The following is a 22830-nucleotide window of genomic DNA, read 5'->3' as shown; positions in this document are numbered from 1 at the left end:
TTTTTTTTATGTATCCTTTTTTGGTGTTAGGTTAAGACAACTTGAAGCACTTAAAGGCACTTCTCTGTTATTGACAGGCGTTTCCTCTTTCACATTAACCGCATCGGCAGCCTGACATTCGAGGACAAAAGAAGGGCGCATTGCGGCTTCTTGCACATGCTTCAGGCACGCCATCAGGCAACTTTTAAAAGCTGCCTACATATCTCCCTCTCGCACACTAGAATGACAACTCGGGTAAGTTGGCCATTTAACTTTCACGTACACGCGTTTTTGCTGGTTTTTCGCATTCATTTTTGTGCGTCAGAGGACTTTGAATTGTCATGGAAGTAGGATACGATTTGTATGGTTTAAAACTTCAACGCCGCGATAAATAATACAGATGCCTCTTATGATTTTCCAGTCTTGTTGAGAAGTTCATTTATTTCAGTCGTCGTATTCTAAAAGTGTCAAAGTATAGATTCATTCAGCACACCAAAAAAGTTGAAATAGCTTAATTTATTTGTGTGCCGAACAATGAATGACTTGTCACCCTGTCTGCCTTATTTTGTAATGTGAGTCATAATTTAAGAACAATGAACAAGTTAGAATGTTGTAAATAAAGACAATAGGGTATTTTACTTAAATAACTTCTCACCAAAATTACTTACACAATGCTTCGCATGGTGAGTCTAAAACATTTTACAATGTATACAAGAAAAAAAACAATCACGTTCAACTGGAAGACCTGCCTCGTCAACAATTGTCTGTTGAGCTGCTTTTTAAAAATAAAGAGGCAGCTGTTAGGTCAAATAAAAGCTCTGCAAAGCTCCATCACTGTTAGTTTTTAATGTTGGCTGAGGGACTCTCAATAGTGCATAACAGAATACAAGATTATTTTTGTTGTAAAATATAATTCTTCAAAAACAAACTTGTGCAGCGCCTCTGCTCTATCTTGGACCAAACTATCACAATGTTTATATAAACTGCCTGCTGTTTTGCCAGTAGCCTGTTGTTGGCACTCTCAGGGTATACTGTATATGGATTCCACAGAACAGGAAGATAAGAATACCTCCCTCCCCTTCACATTGGCATTTGGTATACAGAAGGTCCATAGTTTTATTCCCTCTCATTTCACAGTCCAACATGCTCTGTCAAGTTGTTTTCGATGAGAGAAGGGAACACAACTCAAGTCTCCACTGAGTTTGCCAGGTTGCAGAAATTGTATTCTCCTAATCACAGTATGTGTATGACACTTACTTTGACTTCTGTGACTGAAGGTTGAATGTAAACAAACAACTGATGTTTTCTACAATAAATAAAAGGGAGTAAGCAGATCGCAGTGACCTAACAGTACAATAAAATGGCAAAAGTATGGAGAAGCCAGACCATTGAGAGCACTGCATACATTTTGTACTCTACCCATCAATTATCCTAACTGCTTCATCTGAATTCCTAAAATGAACACAGAGCCAGTGCATAGATGACAGAATGAGAGTGATGTGGTTGAACCTATGGAAAAAGCCAACAAGTCCTAAGTCATACATTTATTTTTAAAATTAGTGTGAACTTGAAGTGTTGTGCGAATATTTATCTCTTTAAGTACCACCGTAACGACTAACATTAAAATGTGGTCGCATAGAATGTTGTATTTGATGTATTCATCAAAAGCAAGACAGAAATGTTATTCCCTAGAAAGTATATTGAATATTATTGTACACCACATTATGTGTAGTTTGAATCTCAACACATGGCTTAAGTACAGGGAAATGCTGTGTTGCACAAACGATAGGATTTTCCTCGGGATGAGGCCACACATTTGTCCCAAACTGTCCTCGCATGAACTGTCACAGTCTTCATATCTTAAAAATGTCCTTGAAAACTCCCAACTTCTCCAAACGTATGTGTAACTAGACTGTCTGTCTGTATGTGTCGCATTTACGACCCTGCCCTCTTCATTACCCAACTCATCATGAGTCATTTTTGTGGAATATTTTTAATCTTGATGACCTAAGAATGTGCGAATGCGCATATATTTGTTTCATTTGCAATGAGCTGGTGTTTCCATTGTTATCGTTCCTGTCTCGTTTCCGCTGTGTGAACATTCCTTCCTGACTGCAGGGTGATTGCGGTATTGCAGTGAATGTGACGGAGCAGTGAGCACATGGATCCTGGAAGTGTTTTCACTCTTTCAGGATGTCTTTCAAACTGATCAAGTGCAGCTCCCGTACCCTGTGTGAGGACAGTTTAAATGTGTTGAGTTCTCTTGTTTTTTCTTCTACGGTTATGATGACTGAATGTCATACCAATCGCAGTATTACGAGAATAAAGTTGTTAAATGGTAAAAGTTACAACAGTATGAGTAAAAATGCAACATGCATAGAAAAGTGTAATGTCGTTATTTTTTTTCAGAGTTAAGTCAAAATGTTTACAGAAAGACATGATTTATTTTTTCATGTGGAAAAAGTCCTATTACCTGAATGACAATGTGTAATGACAAAGTCATAATGTTAACAAAATGAAGTCATAAGGCGCTGAAAACAGTTGACATTTGGGTAAAATAATCTCAAAGTCACGTGGAAAAAACGGTTGCATATTTACAAGAACATCATTTTTTGCTGATAAGAAAAAATTATTGGAAAAATCACAGTGGGATTTTTTCCCCACCCTCATACTGTGTCATGGGAATGAAGCCATTATTCATAATTTTTGACATAAATTGTCATATAATGAAATAATTTACGATATTAAGTCATGCCTAAAGAGCAGGAAGTCCTTACATTTCATCCATCCATCCATTTTCTGATCCGCTTTATCGTCCAAAGGGTCCCGGGAGGTGCTAGAGCCTATCCCAGCTGTTTTTGGGCAGTAGGCGGGGGACACCCTGAACCGGTTGCCAGCTAATCGCAGGGCACACATAGACGAACGACCATTTACGCTCACAATCACACCTCGTGACAATTTGGAGTGCCTAATCAACCTGCCATACATGTTTTTTGGGAATGTGGGAGGAACCTGGAGTGCCCGGAGAAAACCCACACAGGCACGGGGAGAACATCTAAACTCCACACAGGGAGGCCACAGCCTGAAACGAACCCTACAACTCTGCACCGTGAGGTCAAAGTGCTAACCACTGGTCCACCGGGCTGCCGTCCTTATATTTTCAAGTGTAAAATCGAATGTTATGAGGAAAAGAAAAGTCAAAATATTATGAGAAAGATGTAATTTAATGCAAATTTTACAATATTATGGAAAGAAATTCAATGCAAAAATAGCCTCTGATCGTGTTGCGAGAATGAAGTAGCTGTATTACAAAACCAGCAGTCATTTGTTTTAATAAAGCTTGATTATGACAACCAGAAAAAAAGGCATAATGTATGAGATAAATGATGAAAAACTCTTAAGCACAAGTAACGCTTTCATTAGGAAGAAAAAGGCCGTCATATTCTAATCATATGTTAAGATAATGACCCGTTTTCCCCATTTAATATAAACTCTTTCCTTCACCAAAACATGACTTTATTCTTGTAATATTCCTGTTTTCTTCATGTAATATTACCACTTTGTTCTTGTAACTTTTTCTTCCCCAAAATACAACAATAGTCTTATGGGCTTTCATTTGTTTTCCTCCTCTTAGTGTGGCCATAATAATTTTTTATACTTTAGCACCCTATAGGTATGTCTTAGTTCATTTTCATTTCAATCATGGCTGCACAACTTTCCACTTCCTGCAGTTTGTTTGACTATGGGTGTTATCGGCTTGAATAAGTGTCATTATATTCTCTCATCACACTGACAAACAGTTGTTTATCCAGTTCCCTTTGAAAGAGGAATGCATTTGCTCACCAATTACTGCTGCTCTAATGGGCCTTCTGACTGCAGGTGTGTCTGTCATGATTCATACATGTTTTCTTAAGAGTGTCGTCATGTAATCCAGGAGTACTTTATTCCAATGGGCTGTGCTTTGTCTTTTTGTAGCTCAAATACAAGTGAGTACATTGATGCAATCTCCCAGTCTTGGCATGCATCAAAATTAGGCCAATTTTTTCTTATTGGGTAAACCTTACCCTGCATTTGAATATCTCTAAGTGAATTGTAGTGGTTGTTTTGAAAAATGCAATTTGACTTGTGTCATTGCCGAGAACAGAACCCTATCATGAACTGAGGACCCCCTGTACAATATTTGTCTTTGCATAAACATAGTTGACCTGGCGGTTGTCACTGTGCTTTTCTTTTACTATTGGCAAGAAACGAAGCTCAGCTGTGGTAGTTCTAGCAGCTTTTTGTTTGATTGGTTTATACTTTTATTTATGCTCTCGAACAGTAATTCTCAGAGTGCGGTTGGGATAATGATGGCTTGGTGGCACATGGGCTCTGTTATGTAAAAGAATCACTATTTGTAAATCATTTTAATGTCACTTTTATGCTTTTTGATATAAAAGTACATTATTCATGTTTAAATACAGTAATATTAAATGTACTTTTAGGAATCAGAGTCTCGTTTTTGATGAACACTCAGGCGTACTACGCTATTGAAAATTTAAGTTGGTCATGATGGTGGTGCTTGAAGAGCTAACTATTTTTAGGTGGGACTGTGTAAAAACCTTTGAGCACCTCTGACCTATATTATTTTCCATACAAATATTTACCATGATTCTTAATTTGCGGTAGCATATAGGCTAGTAGTTTTGACTGAAATGGCGAGACCCAGTCGTAAACAGAGCTTCGTGTGAGTGCCCAAGTGAAGTGTCTTTTGCTGATGCTCGTCATTGCATTGAACAAGAGTCTGTGTGCTCCCACAGATGTGAGCAGTCTCCTCAAGCCAGACGAGTGGACTGAAGGACGGAACAATGTAAGTTTTTTTCCAGTATTGGACTGTATGACTAATGATGCGCTGTGTACGTTTAAAAGTCACGCTGAATTAAAGTTCTTTTGTTTAATCATCAGACTGAACAACCCAAGGGAGTGTCTCTGGAGTTATTCTGTTCAACGGCGAGCGAGATGGGCCAAACTCGCTCGGTTGTTTCGCCTTCACACGCCACCGCCGCCCCCGGCACAACATGTAAAGCAGACGAGGCGGTCCGGCGTCCTGATACACGTAGGCTAAAATGCGAAAGAAAACGTCTCACTCTTCGGATAAACGGGAACCCGATGAAAAGACAAGCGCTGTCGTGTCTGGGGAGGCGTAAGCGAGACTCAAGCCCGACGCGAGCGGAGCCGAGATACGGAAGCGAAGCGGGGGAGCCAGCTGCCCGTCACGAACGACGAGAGGGAAAGTTACCCAGGGACGAGGCCGTATCGGCGGCCGAGGAGCCGCGATTCGCCGCGGATTCCTTGTTGGAGGCGCCGACGCCCGCCCGAGATGTGAGCGGGGAGACGACGGTTGGTCCAACCGAGAAGCCACTTGGGGGGAGACGGAGCGCTGAAGTGAACGCTGCGGGCTGCGTGGACACGAGTACCACGCGGGAGGACAATGCCTCGGACCCACCGACGAGGGCCATGGAGTGTCAGCCACTGGGGGAAAACAGCCATGATCGTTTAATGGCACCATTGGGAGAGTTGAGCCGGGATGAGTCTAACTCTAAGCGGACTTTAACAAGCTTACGGTCGGGCGATGGTGTTAATCAAGTGGCCGATTCGATTACAATGACCCAAAGTGATTTAATTATCGTCCCCTGTCCCCCCGAAGACACAAACTTTGACTCTGACAAGCCCACCCAGAATCTCCATTTTCGCGGACCCATACCAAAACTCATCATCACTCGGGACCCCAGTCCCACCCGCTCCGAGGAATCGTCAACCCGGTTTTGCCTCCGAACCGAGCTTAGCACCGGGTGGGGCTCGGAGCTGCACCCGGACGACGAGTCTCCGTGCTCGGATAGCGGCTGCGGCGGGTCCCCGGCGCTATTGCGCTCCCCCAGGAAGCTGTCCAACTCCTCTTCACTCGGCCTGTCGTCCGCCTCGTCCTTCGAGGAGTCCGAGGACGACTACACGGGCAGCGACATCGAGTCCAGCTTGTCCCCGGCTAGGTCCCTCTGCAGCCCGGACGACGTCACACCGGTGGGTGCCTTCTCAGTCTTAGCAATTGGTTTTCTTACGTGTTAAAGTGGATTCGTCAAGTTAGAATATTTGTGTTGCCCATGTGTTTTTACATTGAAACATATGGGGCATCACGGGGACGTTGTAGTGGTTTGCATATACTGTATCTGACTCACGATTTTGAGGGTAAAGATTTGAATGCCTACTGAGATTTTCCCTCATTGAAGACACAAAATAGTCCATCAGTGTGTGAGTGATATAATATGAATGGTTGTAAGTCTATATTTGCTGGGCGATTGGCTGGCAACGAGATCATCTCGCACTCCAAATCAGCTGGGATAGGCAGCAGCTCACCTGTCTTGAGGACAAGTCTTATCAGGGGTGGCGCTAGACCAGGGCTAAGGGGGTGCTATAGCCCTGTCAGAAATCTGTGCAGCCCCAGGTAAGCCCCTCTAGCATTTTATTTGAGATTCTAAATACATTTCTAAATGATTTTCTCTGCCCCCTCGATGAAGAGAGAAAAAATCCTGGAGCTGTCCATGAGTGTGCTAGAAAATGAATGGATGCGTTAAAAGTTGAAACATGCATAATTGGACTCACATTCCCACACTATACAGTACGTGCAATGTCTCAGACATAGACTTGTATATTTAATAGCCACTTGCACAGATGCTGCATTAGCTCTAATGTGTATTTAAAAAAGTGGAAGGTATATGTATTGGTTGTGGACGTAAAGATCAGATGTCACGCTCATTAAACAGGGACACGCCAACAATGTCACTTTCATGACTTCCTCAATTATTAGTCTCTCAAGCGTGTCACTGTTGGCATCAATGAAGGAAGACCTTAGCACATTTTTCAAAGGGGAGGGCCTTTACAGTACCGTTGTAGTTGATTGCAGGATAGCCTGATTAGTATTATTTGTGTCATCGGCATTCGTGTGACATCAAAGTGTTTTTCTCTGGTCATCAGCACTGATGCAAGCAGCAGGTTTTTTTTTCAGTAGTTGTGTTTTGTTTTTGAATGCAGTTTTAGTTAATTATGAGTTTCATAGGAGCAAACGTCCCTTGCGGATGAATGAAGTGTTTTTCTGTCTGTCTGTCTGCATGGCACCACATGATGCAGTAATGCGTTTGTTTGTTTCTTTATATGCGAGTTAATGGTGAAGTGCACAGCTTACTTTGGGTGATGGGCAGGGTAGAGCCTCAACAAGTCGTTGCTCAATCGCGAGTCACAAGCAACCATTTATATTCAATTTCATACCCAGTGTATGGACAATTCAGTCTTCAGTGACCTTAAGTATTTTTTGGGATGGAGGGGGTTGATGAGGAAGGTGGAGTTTCAGCAGAAACCCAGAACACAAGCATGGGGGAAGAACATTGCAAATTCTACACAGGAAGACCAGAGCAAAGATTCGAATCCAGAACCTTAAAATTGTGAGGCAGACGTGCTAACCACTTTTTCCACAGCCGCCCTGTTAAATAAACTACTTTTTCACCCTACTCACAAAAGGGAGGCTTGCTCAGTGAGTCAGCTGCTTCCATCACACTCACTCTTTCACATTCTAACACTGTCTAGAAGAACTTCAAAATAATGGTACAGTATTCACTCGGTTGACGTGTCGCAGTGACAAACTTGCAGTGTGATGACTGTATCATTACCAGTGGCACAACAATGAGTCAACTAATCAATTATCAAATGGATCATTATTTTTGATCATGAATTAATCATTTAGATATCTATTTTAATTTGAAATTGTCCAAATCCTTGGAATTTCACCTTGTCAACTAATAAATATTCTCTGATTTCCATCATCCTCCATGAAAGCAGAATCAAAATAAATCATTTGCTTTTTGGAAAGCAATGATCAGCATGGTTTTCGGACCAAATCGGATTGACTGACTGATACATAATGAATGTATTTTTATGCATTTTCTGCCCTGTCAATTGGAATATTGAAATAATTGTGTTTTTGAATGAATAAACATGTTTTTATTGTATCCGATTATTAGACAAAATAATGGAGAGATTAATCGATTCTAAAACTAATCATGAATTGCAGCTCGGTGTGTACATTCTGCTATGAGTTCCATTTCTGGTTCTGTGAGTGTCATCACACTTCACTTCTCTCCCTTCACTGGTGCCGTTCTGTGGCGCCATTACAAGGGCTGCACCGACACCAATTTCGGTATTGGTTACAAAACTCTTTATATTTAATGTGCTCATTAAATATAAAGAGAACCATTTTTACTAACATGGCATCATTGAAGTACGTTGAAACTTTAATACACGTTTGACATGATTTTATTGGGGTTTTTTTTGGGGGGGGGGTTATATTCACTTTGGCAAATCAGCACTGTTGCTCTTTACCTCACATTTGTTTTGAAAAGCAACCACTCCCACGAAAGGCACAGACGCCTTTCCAAAAGAAGTACAGTTCATGTGTATTTTCCTTGAGTCTGGATATTTGGGGGCACTGTTCAGTAGAAATTCTTGGAATGACATTTCACTGGGGGAAAAAAAGGGTCGAAGAGAGGCAGCTTTCTCAAGTGTCCACCTGGTTGAAAGATAATACTTTTCCGCCTTACCCACAATTAACAAGTCGTTCATCATCATGCTGTTTTCCATGTATCATAAATCTAATCAACGTTACTTCTGAACAGTCCACCCTCGTGTGGAATTTTAGTTTCCTCTTTTGCAGACTGAAAGTGAGACGGCCATGAGTCAGACAGTCAACTTGTGAGAGGTTTAAATAGAGCCTCATTCATGGTGGGACACTGGCTCAGCCAAAACCCCTCCTCTTGGTTTGAGTCACTTTAGAACTCTTAATTACATAATTGCAGGATAGTTTGTTATAGGGGTGAAATGACAATAGTTTTTCGTAGTCGACTATAATGTGATCACAGTAGAGTGAAAGTCGATTCGTCGATGTCATTGATATCTTTTCAGCACTGTACAGCTGTCCCTTTTTCCCCCCGTGCACCTCAGACCGAAACATATTGTGACGGACTGGCATTAAATTTTTTTTTATAAAAACTACAACTCACTTCTATGTCGTATGTAGTTCTGATTAGTGGGAGCGCTGTGCATTTTCTCTCCGATGACGTTGTCTCATTTTGTGTTCCATGGCGGCATGTTTTGTAAGTCGGGGCATTGTGGCCAGGCTCCAATATATTCATCATTTCTCAATTTTCACCGTCTCTATATGACCAGTAGTGTTAATGATAGTGTTACCGCTATCATTTTTGGTAAATTATTACCACACGTTTGCCGCATAGTACAGCAATAGGCTGTACTGCGCGACAAGTGTTACAACACAAATTTGGAGAAAAAAAAAAGGAAGTAGCATCGGTTAGGGCTGAATGATTTATTGTTTTGGGACAGAAATCACAGACATCACAGACGATCCTGCACCTCTGCACCGTGAGGCGGACGTGCTAACCAGTCGGCAATGCAGGTCACCAACTAATAACAATTTGACAAAAAACAAATCAAAATGGCACACACACAAAATCTATTTCGGCATTAAAAATATCACTTTGGTTTCAGAACTTCTACATATTTTATTAACCTTGACAGAATTACAGAACCCTTGCATTGGGTGCTCATCTGATGCATTTGTTGTATCTTATGCTTTTTTTTGAGCCGCACTCAGTGGCTCTAGCCAATGAGTGGATGCTGTCACTTACTGGCCACTACGAATCCACAGGCAGGAAATGAGCAACCTGAGCCATTGTAACAAACAGGATGACGTGTTCTCGTTAGTTTCTGATAAGAGTCTAGGGTTTAATGGGCACATTGTGTCCTCTTCCTAGTTGAGTAAAAAAGCAAAAAAAAAAAAAAAAAGCAGTTTTGTGTCCCAGAAAGACAGGGTGGGTGCGTCTGATGGCTGCAGACAACCTCAAGAAAGCCTCAGCGTCAAACCGTCAAACCAGTTATAGTCGATACGCTCTGAAGGCTTCCGGAACTTGCTCACACATGCAGAAACGCACACACACCATTTTTCGTACTCGGGGTTGAGCGTATTGTGTGTCATGGAAAATTGAACTGAAGCTGAAGCCGGTTGCTAGGCAGCATATTTGCCATATATGGTACTTTTTTTTTTTTCTCCTTCATGTATCAAGCTGTACCCGAACACTGACACTAGAATGTTACCAGTACATGTAGGTGCTAATGTAATTTATATAAAAGTTAGTCTTTTGTAAAAATAATAATTTTCCCGCTGAACCGTTACAAGACAAAGTGGAAGAAAATACGAGAGGAAAAATGTTGCAAGGTCAGAAAAGATTACGAACACTGAAACTTCAAATGTAGTATACATTTGTGATGTTTCCCTTTTTACGCACACTTGACAGGCAGACTTGGTTTCCATGATTATGCAAACTTAGCATTCTCCCTGACTGTATGGAAATCCATGAAATGAGTTAAAAAAAAAAAGAAAAGCAAATAAAAACTCAGAGGCAACGCAGCTCTTGTGTCAGCGACAGGAAGCACCCTTGTCTGTCGTGGTAAACATTTCTGTGACATTTTCCATTTGTGGCTGAAAAACTAAATTGGGTAATATTTATGATGAAATGTTCCCAACGTTGTTTGATAAAGTCCTCCTACAAGTCAAATTTAGTAAGCGACTGAGTGAACGTCTCTCAAACGCAGGCGACCGGAACGAGCGGGACTTGAATGCCAGTCAGGAAGGCAAGCAGTATTTTCTAGAAAATTTAATTTCTATATTCCAAACATGCTATTTAAATGCAGTGTAATAACATACAATACATTTTTTTCCCTCGTGGGAAATATTGGGAATGGAAATGTTTTATGGTCAAATTGTTGGCATTTCAAAGCTACTCTCAGGCAATGCCATAAGACCATTTTAACATCTTCATCATCTTTGAAGTCAAGATGGCGCCCGAGTAGGCAACCGTCAGCAAGTGCTCTCATGAGCCTTGCTTTTTTTGTTGTTTTTGTTTGTTTTGTCTCTTTGTATTTGTTGTTATGTCGTGTGGACCTGATGTGGACTTTTTTCAGCATTTTTTGGCCACGACATTCATCAAGGAGGAGACTCTGTGCTTGGTGGTTGCGCCTTCTCGGCAGCATGGGTATACCAGCACTGTTTTTGACTGGGAGGAATGTCGGCGCCATTTGACTGTCGTTGCTGGACAGTCCCGCGGCGCTTGTGTCTTGCACCTGTAATGGGCAGCATTTTTCACAGCCCCGCTTTGTTCAGCGGAGAGATCGGTGCTGTTGAACGGTCTGCGGCTGGATGGATGTAAGGCTTGAGGAGCCGACGATGAGAAGAAAGGAGCGTTAGCGCGGAGCGCCGATGCGGATTTGGAACTGGGAGTCGCGGCTTGGAGTTTGAAGCGGATTACGTGGGACAGGAGAAGTGAACTCATCTCTTTTCGTCAATGGACGTTACAGCTTCGTGTTTGCTTTCAAAACTTAGCTTGTAGCAGACGTGTGCACATTTTCAGCATGACGTCTCTGATCCACTGGTGAAAGGACACTTTGATCCTCTCCTCTTTCATCTAGAACTGCTTCAGACAACAAAGCGTATGCAGATAAGTGGTGAAGATTGCACGACTGTCTGTGTCCTATGTGTTGTGTTGTGTTATTTTTGTTATTTTGACTTCAAAATGGCGCCGCGAGAGTGGCTGCCTTTCCAGCAGCTCCTATATTTTGTTGTTCTACTTCTTCCTTTCATAACTGCTGCTGTGAATTGGGAATTTCTCCATTGCGAGACTAATAAAGGTTTTCTTATCTTATCTTATCTTATAAAAGTGTAACAATAATGTCAAACATTTTTTGTAATTTATGGTTTATAGGTACAGAGAAAAATGCAGAGGGAGATTTGCGGCAGGAAAAGGATGGCCTGAGGACCACACGTGGCCCGCTCTATTCTTTAATCTGGCCCATTGAGCAGTCATATGATCAACAGTCCCTTTGTTTGTTGCGCAAATGTTTTTTTTAAATTCCATTAAATTTGTTCATTAAAAAAAGGAAAAAAAACGATTAAATTAACCAGTTTGTTAACTATATGAATCAACATAGCTGGTCTGCAAAGGTGTCAGTGTTGTTGTATCATCCCCCGGACTTCGACTACAGTATCGGCAGGATTTTGAAATAATTGGTTAATTGTAAATAATAAAATGGCTGTTCTCAGTTTGCAGTAAAAAAAAAAGTCAGAAAGTTAAAGCATTTGCATTCAATTAAAAAATATACTTTAACAAATCCATTTTTTAAAAATGGATTTGTTCAAGTTGGGGTAATGCAAATGTATTATAGAAATAAACGTTTACCAATTTGTAGGCATTTTCAACTCACAAAAAAGGAAGTTATTTATTGTAAATGCTCCAAAAAAATGTCAGAAACGTACATCTGCATTTCACGCTGTTTTATTAACTAATTACTTTATGGATGATATCGAAACGAGCCCCCCCCCCCCCCCCCAAAAAAAAATCCTTGTATTCTAGGAATGACTCAGGCCGATCGATTTAAAAATCAGACATGGTTCCTTCAACATTCTCGTGTCATTGGTGCGAAACTCCCATAAACACATTTGAAGAGTCGCAAAGAGCTCGGACAATGTGGAGCAACGGGGTGTGGTTTTGATATAAACGCTGACGAGTGGTCTGACAGGTTCTGCATACAAGCGAGCGCTTGCCTTGCACACATCTTTCTATTCATCTAAGCATTACATTGACTTGCGTTCAATTCTTGTGACCTCTGCTCACCTTCAACATTTGCGCAAGTTTATGTGCGTTACACACTTTGCACCGATGCGCATGCCTCCTGTAGGTTTACACACCACTGTGGAATTTGCCACAGTGGCAAAGAATGAAAGTCTGCTCTTCCCACCCCCACTTCATCGTGTTTCTGCTATTGGCCCGGCATGGGGGCTCAGCATGGGGCGGGGGGGGGGATTATGGGATGAGGAAGAACAAAGAAGATGGGAGCGGCGGGAAAGAGAAGGGGAAAGGACGACTTGTAGATGGAACCAAAGCGGGCTCGGTGAAAGTCAAAGTAAAGGGACGTGATAGGATGTTGAAACGGCGCCAGCGGTGTTTGGAATTCACCCGCAAAGAACCCGAGGAGGCTCCGTGTGAAGATTTGACAGGAGGATTATGAAGCAAGCGACACAAGCCTGCTCATGTTGGGACAACAGAAGGCACTGTAGCTAGGGAAGAAAGAAAAAGAGATTTGGGGAGGATTCCAGGGCGAGTGCATTGCTGGGGCCCACCGGTGGAGACCCCTCAGTGACGGTGAAGGAAAGAGTTTGCTGGCCGCCCTTTGGTTTTGTGTGTGGGGGGGCCACATGTACGTTCGTGTCGGCCTTCTGTCCATGAAATCTATTTGACATCTTGAAAGAAAATGTACTTTACTGACAGAAAGCTGCAAGTTGTATTACATCTGAAAGTGTATTTGATACGTATGGGCGGCATGATGGCACGTCCGCCCCATGGTCAAAAAGGTTCTGGGTTTGAATCCCAGCTTTGGTCTTTCCTTGTGTGGACTTTGCATGTTCTCCCCGTGCTTGCAAGCGCTTCTCCCACATTCCAAAAGCGTGCGCGTTAGGTTGTTTGTATGTTCTAAAAGGCGAATGGATGTTTTCTCCTCATGTGCCCTGTCATTGACTGGCAACTAGTCCTGTGTGTACCCTGCCTCTCACCCAAATGCTGCTGGAATAGACCGCTACTCTTTGGTGCCCCTGAACAGAATAAGAATTAGAGATTAATGCACAGATTTATCAGTATAAATACATTAAGTGGCTATAATGTCTGCGTTATAGAACAAAACAGTGAGCAACTATCAATTTGAAATGCCACGTGATGTTTTTCCCCCACCCAATTTCAAATACAGGGCCTCTCTCTGTGGTTTAACAGTTTCGGTGTGTGTGTTTGTTCAAAACAAGAAAAAAAAAGAGTCACAATGACCCAGCATACTTTTTTTGTGACCATTGTCATGTGTGAGCACACTTGTAATTGGTTCTCACAAGGACATTTCGCTTTCTTTTCAAAGACAACTTCATTGACTTATGCTGTAGAAAGACGACAAGCGCCTGCATTTTCCACCGCTCGAGCCCAAAATGGCGGAATAGAACAAAACCGAATGAGGATAAAAGGAGTGGTGATGCTTTTGTGACCGTGCGCAGTGAAATGGGATCCCCTTGGCTTTTAAAACCGGCCTGGTGAAGCCTCATTAATACGATAGTAGACGTGCATAATTGGTTGGTTAGATTGTGTGTAAAAGTTGATTTCATCACACCTTGTGTGCACTTCTTGCCTGCGGTGGCTTTTGAGTCACGCTCAAGTCGAATTGTCTCTAAAGAAGTTGTGCTGGATTGCATGAATACAGCTCAAGGATGGGGACAGACTGAAGGGGTTTCACATCACAGGCCGAAGCCGTGGTCACAAGTCGGTGTCAAACGTTCAAGGGGAAATCAGCCTTTTCAGCAAAAAAAAAAAAAAAAAAGTTCTCCAAGAGGTATGACGCGTGTGCGTTGCATCAGCGTTCTCGGCTGTGACGTGGTTTGTTGAGGTTAATCCGAGGTTGTCATTTGAAGGCGAAATCCACAGGTGACTCCGAGTCACTGGCTCTTTGCGCTCAAAACATTCCCAACACTGAGCAGCTGTCTGAAAAGACACGAACAATAACACTGGTTACTTGGATCATTTACTGACTACTGACATGATCTGATATTGCTCTGGTAACGTGGCTTCCCGTACAGTAAACATACTTTATGTACAGTGGGTATAAAAAGTCTACACACCCCTTGTTCAAATGCCAGATTTTTCTGTTTTCTGGTGTTCAAATAAAAATGAAACTGACAGCAATCATTTCAAAGGTTTTCCCACCATTAGTGTGGCCAATAACCTCTATAGCTCAGGAAAAAAAAATGGTTTGGTTTCATCAGGCTAGAACACGTTTCCCTCGTGTGTGGTAGATTTCAGGTTTGTTTTTGCAATCATTTGAAGCCGCATTTTGGCCATACGTTTGGCATGAACACAATACGACTCGTCACCAAGAGAATACCACACAGACAGTCACCATGGTGGGGCCAGCGTCATGCTTTGGTGCGTCCCCCCCCCCCCATCTTAGTTTATGAATAAAAATATACCAGTGTTTTTCAGCAACCCCCCCCCCCCAAAAAAAACTTCAGTCTTTTGCTGGAAAGCAAACAAAAAGTCAAGAAAATCCTGTTAGAACAGCATTATTTGTGGTTAATGACAGGTGTTTTGAATGGTAGCAGGTGTGTGCTGATGGGCTCCCACTTACACCCTTAAAGTTAGGTCGGCCCCGTGCGGGGACGTCCTTCATCCGTCAAAACAAATCGTTGATTCACGTCATCATGTGTGAACATGTTATACATCTTTTAAAAGCGGAGTTTCTGGAGATTTGAATGGTACCTTACATGTTACAATTATCAAATTTGAACCGAAGCTTGGGGAGACTTAAGCTTTGATCCTGTAGTGTTTTCAAGTCCTAATCAACATTCTAAATGCATTTTCAAGGCAGATATTTTGAAAAGAAATTAGACGAACATAAGATTCGCCTTTTTCTTCTGTTTTCAAACATCCATAGTTCCGAAACAGGAGCACTTACACAAATTCTTACTGTATGGGAGAAATATTCATAATGTGACATTTTGAATATTTCAAAAAGTGGCCAAAACTATGCTGATACTCCAAATGGTTCAAGAATAGCTCAAAATTGACTTTGGGTGCACCTTTCTACAGGCGTTTTCGGCAAAGTTGCCCTCGATTTAAGGGGTTAACATGAGTTTGAATGTGGTTGGTTACTGGTAATTCTGAGCCACATCCCCAGCTAGAAGAGGATGCGTATACTTGTGCAGCCACATTCATCTCAGCTGTTTTTTTCTAATTTTTTAGTATGAATTTGATCACGGTTAGTTTTTCTGATGAACTTAAATTGTGACTAAGGCAACATTTGTCAGTACTAAACATGCAGCAAGTATTTTGAATAAGGCAGCCCCCTTTTTTTATGTGCAACTTTGGTGTTCAACCAAACAAAAACTGAATAGTTGTGCTTTTTTGCTATCATTATAATACAGCTTTTTACAGTAATGACAGTCACAATGTTATTTAAACAATGCATGCACATAGAATAAAGGTTTTATGATGGCAACCGTTTTGGAATTTGCAGTCAACAAATTGCCATTATTTCTCAGAAGGAACATAGTTTTCACTCTTTCACTTCGTTCCACATTGGAGATTTTATTGTATTTGTAACATCCTTCTGTTCGGTGTAACTTTACTCAATTGACTGACAGAATGATTACAACTTTGGAGTGACAAAAGAGCTTGAAGTCAAATCCAGCTTCTTTTTCAAGTCAACAAAGGGCCGCTGCGGATATTGCTGCGCAGCGACTGTTTTATTGTGACAGAATTTCCACGCCGCAGCTGTGGAAAGAATGCATGCGAGGAGCGCAGAGATATTGCCGGCATGTAAACACGGCGGTGATAGGAGGACTTGCCGCAGCTTTCACGGCTATAAATTGAAAGATTATTTTCATGTTTCACATTCTCTCGTTCCCGTTTTCGGTGAATTGTCCAACATTACTTCCGAATCACATAGCTTGGTGGTAAGAAAAAAGAAGCTCTGACTGCAGAAGTCAAAATAAATAACACCGATGACGTGCGCGCTTTGTCCATTTGATTTGTCACACACACACGCGCGCGCTAATCTGTTGCTTGCGTCAAAGCCCCAACTGAACGCTGTCCTTGCTCTTCAGATAAAACACACCAGTTTCAGACAGTACGGCTCTGTTTTACAACCTCACACTTTAGTCAATGTTTTATGAATGGGCTTTGTCAGTGCGGCTCGCCCGGCCTGAAAGAGGGGGATCTGACCAATGTCTACTAAGGTGCGTGTGTTGAAGTGCATTTTACCCACTCGGTGCTAAAGTTGACAGAGCGACTGGCGAGCGTTCCATATTAGATATCGACAATGACGGCCTTTTGGTTCTCTTCCAGAATAAGTCGTGGCATAAGTTGAAGACCATGGTGCACTGGTCCCCCTTCGTCGTGTCCTTCAAGAAGCGCTACCCGTGGGTGCAGCTCGCCGGCCATGCAGGTTTGTTTATGAAGCGCAAGCCACGCGTGAATCCGTCGTACAAACATGAAGGCGTTTTAATCTTCCATCTGCTCATACTCGTTTAGGTAACTTCCAGGCCGGCGAGAACGGTCGCCTATTAAAGCGATACTGCGAGTGCGAGCAGCAATGTCTCCAGAAGCTGATGAAGGACACCCTTCGGCCGTACGTGCCCGGTTATTATGGGGTGGTGCAAAGAGACGAGCAAGACTACAATCTGATGGACGACCTGCTGGCTGATTTTGATTCGCCGTCCATCATGGATTGTAAAATGGGCAGCAGGTAAGACAACGCTTCACTGTGCCCACTGCATGGGTGACGGTTATTGTATCTGTAATCCACCTTGATAAATACAAAGGCAAAGCTGAGCGTAAGCGTTCTTGCTATCGTGTAGGTATAAACGACATTTTTGCCGTTACAACGGTTCTCAACTTTTTGTAAAAAACTTTTTTACTGCCTTCTCACCCCCTAAAACTGATGCGTTAGAAATACACAATCCCTCGACTTTCCCCAAAACTGCAGCTTTAAGTAAAATTTCGCGGATATCAAACATTCCGGGGAAAAAAAATTCTATAGTTGGAGAACACGGCAGCTTAAAAAAACAATATGTGGTTGGCTTGAGAATTAACATGTGTTCCAATTAGAAATCCGTCAGTAGCACAGTCCACAGTCTAAATTGCAATATAGTGGGGGGTGAGATAGCATTTTAATAATCGAGTAATCTGTTGATTATTTTTTCATTTAATGGATGACGGATGAATCGGATTCAAATAAAAAAACATTCAGAAAATGTTCATTCCTATCCCTTTATTCAAAAACGGGACATTCATTATATTTCAAATTAACAGTGCCGAAATTGCCCAAACATGTATTAATTATGATTTAGTTACTGCTTTGGTCCGTAACGAGTCCGAAAATAGGCGTAAGTGTTGCTTATTGTTCTCCAAATGAGATGTTTGTAAATGCCGTATTTTGATTCATCACATTGATAGGCCTGATCCATCTGCTTTCATTGGGGTCAACAGAAATATTTCCTTGTCGAGAGGCTGAAATCTGAAGATTTGGACAAACCGTTCAGCAAATCAAATCCATCATTCATGTGAAAAATGTTGACTTTCTACTATGCTCAAGGACCTATTTGGAGGAGGAGCTGATGAAAGCGAGAGAGCACCCGCGCTTGCGCAAGGACATGTACGACAAGATGGTCGCCGTGGACCCCGGTGCCCCCACCGAACAGGAGAGGGCCCAGCAGGGCGTGCTCAAGCCCAGATACATGCAGTGGAGGGAGACGCTCAGCTCCACCGCCACGCTTGGCTTCCGCATCGAGGGCATCAAGGTCAGTAATTCAACTGAGCGGCAAATTCTTCAAATAAATGCTTTCCGCAATTCTTCACCGAGTGGAAAAGATGAATTTTCCCATTTTGAAATCAGGCTTTTAACGTACCAAAATGTGGGAAAAGAGAAGCTCTGTGAATATATTATGAATGCACAGTACATACTGAATTGAATGAGAGACCTCATTCGTGGTTCTTTTCTTCTGCAGAAAGCTGATGGCACCTGCAACACCAATTTTAAGACCACCAAACTCAAGGAGCAAGTGATGCGGGCCCTGGAGGACTTTGTTGACGGAAACACTGAGACCCTGGTGGGTGCCCGGTCACCTTTGATTTGAAAAGGACTTTTTTTTTCCGGCAATCAAAAGCAGTTCCCGGGTGTCTAAAATGCTCCAAAGTATTAGGAATTACTTTACACCTCCGCTATGTTTTGCCTTCATAAAATTTTTTGAGAGGTGGCCCTGTCCTATGCAAGTGAGTCACCTGTTACCCCACCCCGTATGTTGCTCAATGGTGAGACCGGTTTTCATTACCATGAACACTGGGGAGGAACCTGAGCTTTGTGACTACAGAGTCTTCACGGGGTTCTTCTTGTCATCTTGCAAGTGTATATGTATTAGTGGGCTGGACTTGACCAACGAGAATATGCCTAATAGTGTGGCCTTGATCTCGCCAGTGAGTGTGCGCGTGTTCCAGCTAATGTTTGGCCGTCACTTCTTGGCTTTCAAACACGAATTGAGCCCAAGCATTGCAACTACAGAGGATTTGCGCTCTGCCTCTCGCCATCTCGCCAGCAAGTGTATACGTAACAGCGGACTTGATCTCGCCGGCAAGTGTGCATGTTCTGGCTGGCGTTTGGCCAATTCCTCTTCACTATAAAGTACTGTTTTAATATTCTGAACCATGCTACAATTGTAAGACTAAGCTCACTAGTGGAAAATTAAAGTAAAGTAGAACTACTCACACTGGGGAATAAAAACGTGTCTACTGCGCAATACTGTCATCTGTTGGCTTTTTATCGGTAATGTGTGTCTGACATAAAGACGGTATATTGTTTAGGCCAGACCACGGCCCTTTATGGTGGCTGAGGAAAATGTAAAAATAAATTGCACAAGTAAAACATGTACTATTTGTGTTTTGAAGTTTAGGTTTGTCGACCAATAGAGATGTTCTCTTGTGCACATGATGTATTTTCATGGGCTATTTATCGATGCACTTTTAAACTTTCTTTACCTGCCTTTTCCTTGAATCCGCTTTTTGTAAATTAGTTAACTTCTAAATGAGTTTGGATTTTTTAAAATAATTTGTAAAATTGTCTCTTACAGTATAATTGTGCTTTGAATTTTTGGAGGCCATTTTCTCCCTCAAAGCCATTTAAAAAAATGTTTTGAATCTCTTTTTCTTCCATATTGACATTTTTCCCGCATTATTGTCATTATTTATCTCAGCCACCACACCCTTATGTCTCACGAAGTTTCACTTCCTTTTTTTTCTTTATTCTTACACTTTTCCTCTTCACCATTCCTGGTACCCTTCTTGTGGCACCAGAGGAAAAGCCAAAGAAAAAGCAAATGAGATTCTTTGCTCCTGTCACACAAAATGAAAAATGTAACCCCCATGTTTAGTTTTTTTTTTTTTTTTGTGTGTGGGGGGGGGGGGGTGTTTTTCCTAGAAGTTTCTAAACGGTAACACTTTTGGAGCATTGGACTTTGGCGGATCCGCTGTGTACTGTATAAACAAACAGCTGTCAGTCAAACATTTGAAAGCTTTTGTTGTTTTCCATTCTGTTGATTCAGAACTTGTACCTGCAATGCTTGGAGGAGCTGCGGACCGTGCTGGAGCAGTCACATTTCTTCAAGACGCATGAGGTAACATTCACACAATCCGAAACAAACCTGTCGGCTTGAGTTTTGTGATTTGGTGATATTTCACCCTGATTTGCTTGCATGCGATTTGTATCGACCTCATTGGAGGGAAATAATGAAGGACAAATAACTTTATGTAATTTATCCATCTTATTAATGTAGTGGTACACATTTAATTTGTTCATGCTCAGAATGCAAAACTGGCTTGCAAATCATCTTTGCTCTCTGAAATGAATGGAAACGCCATTCAGCTGTTCCAGCCCCACCAAAAACACCAACAGAAAGTTTTGCGTCATGTTTTTTGTAAGAGAAATGGCACCTTGTGATATTGTCTTCAAAAAAATAACAGCGCGATAACATAATTAACTCATTCACTCCCAATGACATTTTTAAACGTCTTTTCAGACTTGGTCTAGAATTGGCTGGTACTGAATGAGTTAAAGACAATTAAGAATTTAACAGTTTGTGCATTCGGATTTTATGCTTCAATGCACATTGATGTGCTCCTTCTGGTGTGCCTACCTTGGCCAAGGGCAATTCGTCTATTTGGACATAATACACGAAGAAGAGTTTCACAACTAAATTACTCAGCAAAGTGGAGTAATATTATTTTTTTGTCACGGATAAATATTATATGCCTGTAAATATTGTGGCATTATGTCTCAATGTGTTGCTTCACTGTTCAGATATCGGTTTCCTAATAAGTACGTTGGCATCGATGCTACTTTTGTTGACTATGTTGTCCATTGTGTGTTAGCGTTAAGCTAATGGAGTTTTGTAAGCTATATGGTTTATTGAATACATGTGTAATTCCGTTTGTTTTACGTTTAAACTTCAACCAAGAATGGCAGTAAACAGTTATTGTTAGCTAGATGAGCATTTTTTTCTTGCTCTACTTAGAATATTAGCAAATCTATGGGAGCATGTTTTAATACCATAAAAGTCAGGCCATTGCTTAGCTAGCTTGTATTAAAAAATATATAATAAAATGATATGATGTGATTTTCTCTTTTGTTTTCAATGGAAGTATCCTGTCAGTTAATGAAAGATGTGCCTTCTTCCAAAAGTCTATTCTTCCTCGAGTATCTGTACTTCTACTTCGGTCGAGTGAGTGAGTACTTTTTCCGCCTGTGATCTTGCAGGTGGTGGGCAGCTCTCTACTGTTTGTACACGATGCTTCGGGGAAGGCCCGCGTGTGGATGATTGATTTCGGCAAGACGGTACCTCTGCCCGCCCACAGGACCTTGGACCACCGGACCCCCTGGGTAGAGGGCAACCAGGAGGACGGCTATATGTGGGGGCTGGACAACCTCATAGATATCTTTGGCTCCATGCTGCCGCAGGTGTCGTGAGCTGGAGAGCCTCAAGACTTCTCAATGATAAAACTGGAAGAAGTGCTGATTGCGGACTGAGGCCACTTAAGCAAGATAGGACTTGAATGGCTAAGTGGATTCCAGCCTTGTTCATGTTGTCGGCGCCTTTGGAGACAACATCACAGCCTCCACGGGGGTTATTTTGCCTCCTTTCACGGTTTGCAAATAAAGACACAGCAACACTAAAACACTGATTATTGAACCATGTCAATGACTAGTGTAAATGCAAATTTAATTTTCCTGCCTTTTATAAAACCCTTTGTTCAATTTTTCTATGGGTAACTTTTGAAAAGAAAGATCAATCATGCTAATTTTCTTCTACCTTGAACCCTCTTAACAGAACAATGATGAACGTGCCCTGCTCCCCCGCTCCCCTTGATTGATCTAAATACAAGCAGCAACTATTTTCGTTTGGAACTTGCTGCACTATGCATCCTAACAAAAGCCTTCGATCAAAACGAACCGTGCCTCTTTTTAAGCTGGGAAGCAGCACTGCAGTTGGGTTTACACATGCACACTCTAAAGAATTGAGCTGTTTTATACTTTTGCAGCGACATTGGAGCCATGCAAAAGTGTGTCAACATTTTGAACTGGAATGAGCTGATTCAAGTGATCACTTTTCTCATATATTACCATATTGTATCCCGATCTTCAAACTGGACTCTGTATGTGGAAAATAGAAATGATTGACGTGCCAGAGTAAATCACCGTGTGTGTGTGTGTGTGTGCGTGTGTGTGTGTGTGTAAATGCACAGGAAATTAGTCATCTCTGAAAAGTCGACATTGACTGGTTTACAAAGTATTATATTACTACTTCCATGCATGTACACCAGCTAACAAGTTCTTTTTTCCCCCTTCTCCTAACCGGGTGATTTCTTGTGTGAGCAAACTGAATATAGTGATGTTTATATTCTATAAGCACAAGTGTATTTTTATGTGGAGAAACTGCAACAGGTTACATTTGATATGGACTGTTCTTTGCAATGAAGGTAACGGATTGCAATAAACTGGAAATAAGGCTGTAGAGAGTGGCTTTTTCTTCATTCATGACAGCTTTTTTTTTTCCTGAAATTGGGAGAATTGTGCAACGTCGGCGCCTGAAATTAAGGATATCGCCGCTAATTGAGTTCTATCTTT

The 22830-nt window shown here is 41.8% G+C and overlaps 1 protein-coding gene across 1 annotated transcript; it reads left to right on the top strand.

Moving 5' to 3' along the window:
• The first annotated feature begins 93 nt into the window (after window positions 1-93).
• On the top strand, window positions 94-22717 carry itpkcb (inositol-trisphosphate 3-kinase Cb). The gene is made up of 9 exons (XM_086124872.1): window positions 94-234; window positions 4779-4828; window positions 4924-6036; window positions 17004-17103; window positions 17190-17403; window positions 18253-18457; window positions 18665-18766; window positions 20252-20323; window positions 21463-22717. Exons 3-9 carry the CDS (start codon window positions 4978-4980, stop codon window positions 21670-21672), a joined length of 1962 nt encoding a protein of 653 aa, XP_085980998.1. The 5' UTR covers window positions 94-234; window positions 4779-4828; window positions 4924-4977; the 3' UTR covers window positions 21673-22717.
• The last annotated feature ends 113 nt before the right edge of the window (window positions 22718-22830 follow it).

Source organism: Hippocampus guttulatus, chromosome 12 (genome assembly GCF_054856545.1).
Source record: "Hippocampus guttulatus isolate MCC_2025c chromosome 12, RoL_Hgut_1.0, whole genome shotgun sequence".
NCBI classification, from domain to species: Eukaryota; Metazoa; Chordata; class Actinopteri; order Syngnathiformes; family Syngnathidae; genus Hippocampus; species Hippocampus guttulatus.
Note: the sequence above shows the minus strand (reverse complement) of the source record. Positions and strands in the feature narration are given on the sequence as shown.

What these genes read in the sequence shown, in the direction of transcription:
- itpkcb (XM_086124872.1), top strand. Translation starts at nt 4,978, where the DNA reads ATGGGCCAAACTCGCTCGGTTGTTTCGCCTTCACACGCCACCGCCGCC. An exon ending in GCCCGGACGACGTCACACCG is followed by an intron (nt 6,037 to 17,003) that starts GTGGGTGCCTTC and finishes GTTCTCTTCCAG; the next exon opens with AATAAGTCGTGGCATAAGTT. An exon ending in GCAGCTCGCCGGCCATGCAG is followed by an intron (nt 17,104 to 17,189) that starts GTTTGTTTATGA and finishes ATACTCGTTTAG; the next exon opens with GTAACTTCCAGGCCGGCGAG.